Source organism: Merops nubicus, unplaced genomic scaffold, assembly GCF_000691845.1.
Source record: "Merops nubicus isolate BGI_N331 unplaced genomic scaffold, ASM69184v1 scaffold45444, whole genome shotgun sequence".
Classification (NCBI taxonomy): domain Eukaryota; kingdom Metazoa; phylum Chordata; class Aves; order Coraciiformes; family Meropidae; genus Merops; species Merops nubicus.
Window position 1 is genome coordinate 1 of NW_008604410.1, and position 2,845 is coordinate 2,845.

The following is a 2,845-nucleotide window of genomic DNA, read 5'->3' on the forward strand; positions in this document are numbered from 1 at the left end:
CCGGGCACGGCCCTGCCGCCATGTCCAAGCCGAAGAGCTCGGAGTCGGTGCGGGTGGTGGTGCGGTGCCGGCCCATGAACGGCAAGGAGCGCACGGCCTCCTACGAGAGGGTGGTCAACGTGGACGTCAAGCTGGGGCAGGTCTCGGTGAGGAACCCGCGGGGGACGGCCCACGAGCTGCCTAAAACCTTCACCTTCGACGCCGTCTACGACTGGAATTCCAAACAGGTCGAACTCTACGATGAGACCTTCAGGCCTCTGGTGGACTCTGTCCTGCAGGGGTTTAACGGGACGATCTTTGCCTACGGGCAGACCGGGACGGGGAAAACCTACACGATGGAGGGGGTGCGAGGGGACCCTGAGAAGAGAGGGGTCATCCCCAACTCCTTCGACCACATCTTCACCCACATCTCTCGATCTCAAAACCAGCAATACCTAGTCAGAGCCTCCTATTTGGAAATATACCAAGAGGAAATCAGAGACTTGTTATCCAAGGACCAGTCCAAGCGGCTGGAGCTGAAGGAGAGACCGGACACCGGGGTCTACGTCAAGGACCTGTCCTCCTTTGTAACGAAGAGAGTCAAAGCGATCGAGCACGTCATGAACGTGGGCAACCAGAACCGCTCCGTGGGGGCCACCAACATGAACGAGCACAGCTCCCGCTCCCACGCCATCTTCGTCATCACCATCGAGTGCAGCGAGCTGGGGCTGGACGGGGAGAATCACATCCGGGTGGGCAAGCTCAACCTGGTGGACCTGGCGGGCAGCGAGCGGCAAGCCAAGACCGGCGCGCAGGGCGAGAGGCTGAAGGAAGCCACCAAGATCAACCTCTCCCTCTCGGCTCTGGGCAACGTGATCTCTGCCCTGGTGGATGGCAAAAGCACCCACATCCCCTACCGGGACTCCAAGCTGACCAGGCTGCTGCAGGACTCCCTGGGTGGCAACGCCAAGACCGTGATGGTGGCCAACATAGGCCCTGCCTCCTACAACGTGGAGGAGACGCTGACGACCCTGCGCTACGCCAACAGGGCCAAAAACATCAAGAACAAGCCCCGAGTGAATGAGGATCCCAAGGATGCTCTGCTGAGAGAGTTCCAGGAGGAGATCGCTCGGCTCAAGGCACAGCTGGAGAAACGGTCCATTGGCAAGAGGAAGAGGAGGGAAAGGAGGAGAGATGGTGGGGAAGAGGAGGAGGACACTGAGGAGGGCGAGGATGAAGGCGATGACAAAGATGACTATTGGAGGGAGCAACAGGAAAAGCTGGAGATTGAGAAGAAAGCTATAGTGGAGGATCACAGCTTGGTGGCAGAAGAAAAGATGAGACTCCTGAAAGAGAAGGAGAAGAAAATGGAGGACCTGAGGCGAGAGAAGGAGGCAACAGAAATGCTGAGTGCTAAAATCAAGGTACAATTCTTCCTTCTTGTACTCTTTGAAAGCAATTTATTTAGGCTGTGGGGAGCAGAGAGTATTCCCCAGTTTGGAAGGAGATTTCACAAGAGGTTTCCAGGATAGTGATTTGTGTTTAGATTGAAAGATTTTTAAATAAACTATTTTCTAGACAGAAGTTTACATTTCCCCTGTTAATTACATATTTCAGTATTCCTGAGTTGTTCCATTGTTCCTACGTCCTGATCCTGTAGGATCTTAAGCAATTAGTGCAATAAAAGGTGATGATGCATCTTTTCATAAGCATGAAAAATGCTTCATTCTGTCCTGGATGATTAACAAGCTCTTTCCAGGAGGGCAGGTGTCTTAGGTGTCTCCAGCATTGCCACACACTGCAGCAGTGAGTAACCCCAACAAGTTACTGTTGCAATAATCCCACAGTTTTAGGGGAATTTCAAGAAATAGTAATTCTGGTAGCAGCTGGAGGGATAGAGGATGTAAGGGAGCTGCCCTAAAGAAGTTGTAGGAGAGAAAAAGTTACATATGTGCAAGAGAAAATTACATCCTGAGGTCACTGGGAGAAACTTCTGACCTTGGTTTTCCCTCTCAGGCCATGGAAAGCAAGCTGCTGGTCGGAGGGAAAAACATTGTGGATCACACAAACGAGCAGCAGAAAATCCTGGAACAGAAGCGACAGGAAATTGCAGAACAGGTACAAAGAAGGACATTTGTTGTTCTGAGTAAAAAGCTCAAGTGCAGAACTTTTATAAAATGTTGTATCAGGAGAAGCTGTAAGAAAATCTGCCCAGTGTTAGCCCTAAAGTTGGTTTAATGGCAGCTGTTTATCTCCAAAGAAGGGGGAAGGGTTCATGTCCTGTTAGGCATTGTATAAAATTTGTAAAGGAGATTTATAGCAGTTTTCTTCCAGCTTTTCACATTGAACATTTATGTCCTGTCTTGATTGGAGCTGTAAGGGAAGAAATAATGGGGAGACCTCAGAGAGTGACATTAGCTCAAGGGAGGGATGTTTCCTGTGTGTTTAAAGTTTATTTTCTGTTGGTTTTCTGTTGGTGCCTCTTTAGGTGCAGTGATTGGTACAACTTGATAAAAAGAAGAAAAGAATCTAAACATAACAATGCCTTTAATTGTAGCTGAAGCATTTATTCCCACAATCTGATTTTAACAGCAAAAAAAAAAAAAGACAAAGAAGAGTTAATGCTTCTGATATTTCTGAGACAAGAGATGGGAAGAACTAAAAGCTAAAGCAAAAACTGAAGGGAGCAGAAATATCCCGAGTGTTGGTCTCCTGTGGGGCAGCCTGGGGGTGGCAATGTGACTGTGGTCTTCAGGATTGTCTGTCCCCTTCTGCAGAAACGTCGGGAGCGAGAGATCCAGCAGCAGATGGAGAGTCGGGATGAGGAGACCCTGGAACTGAAGGAGACCTACAGCTCTCTTCAGCA

General features: G+C 49.7%; 1 protein-coding gene across 1 annotated transcript in view; it reads left to right on the plus strand.

The window, feature by feature from the left end:
• Positions 1-20: 20 nt before the first annotated feature.
• The window catches only part of KIF3B (kinesin family member 3B), a 5,466-nt gene continuing 2,641 nt past the window's right edge, over positions 21-2,845 (plus strand). The window contains exons 1-3 of the mRNA XM_008938984.1: positions 21-1,403; positions 1,996-2,097; positions 2,757-2,845. The exon at positions 2,757-2,845 is cut by the window's right edge and continues 46 nt beyond it. Of these exons, the coding sequence (XP_008937232.1) occupies positions 21-1,403; positions 1,996-2,097; positions 2,757-2,845 (1,574 nt within the window). The remainder of the gene's footprint in view (positions 1,404-1,995; positions 2,098-2,756) is intronic.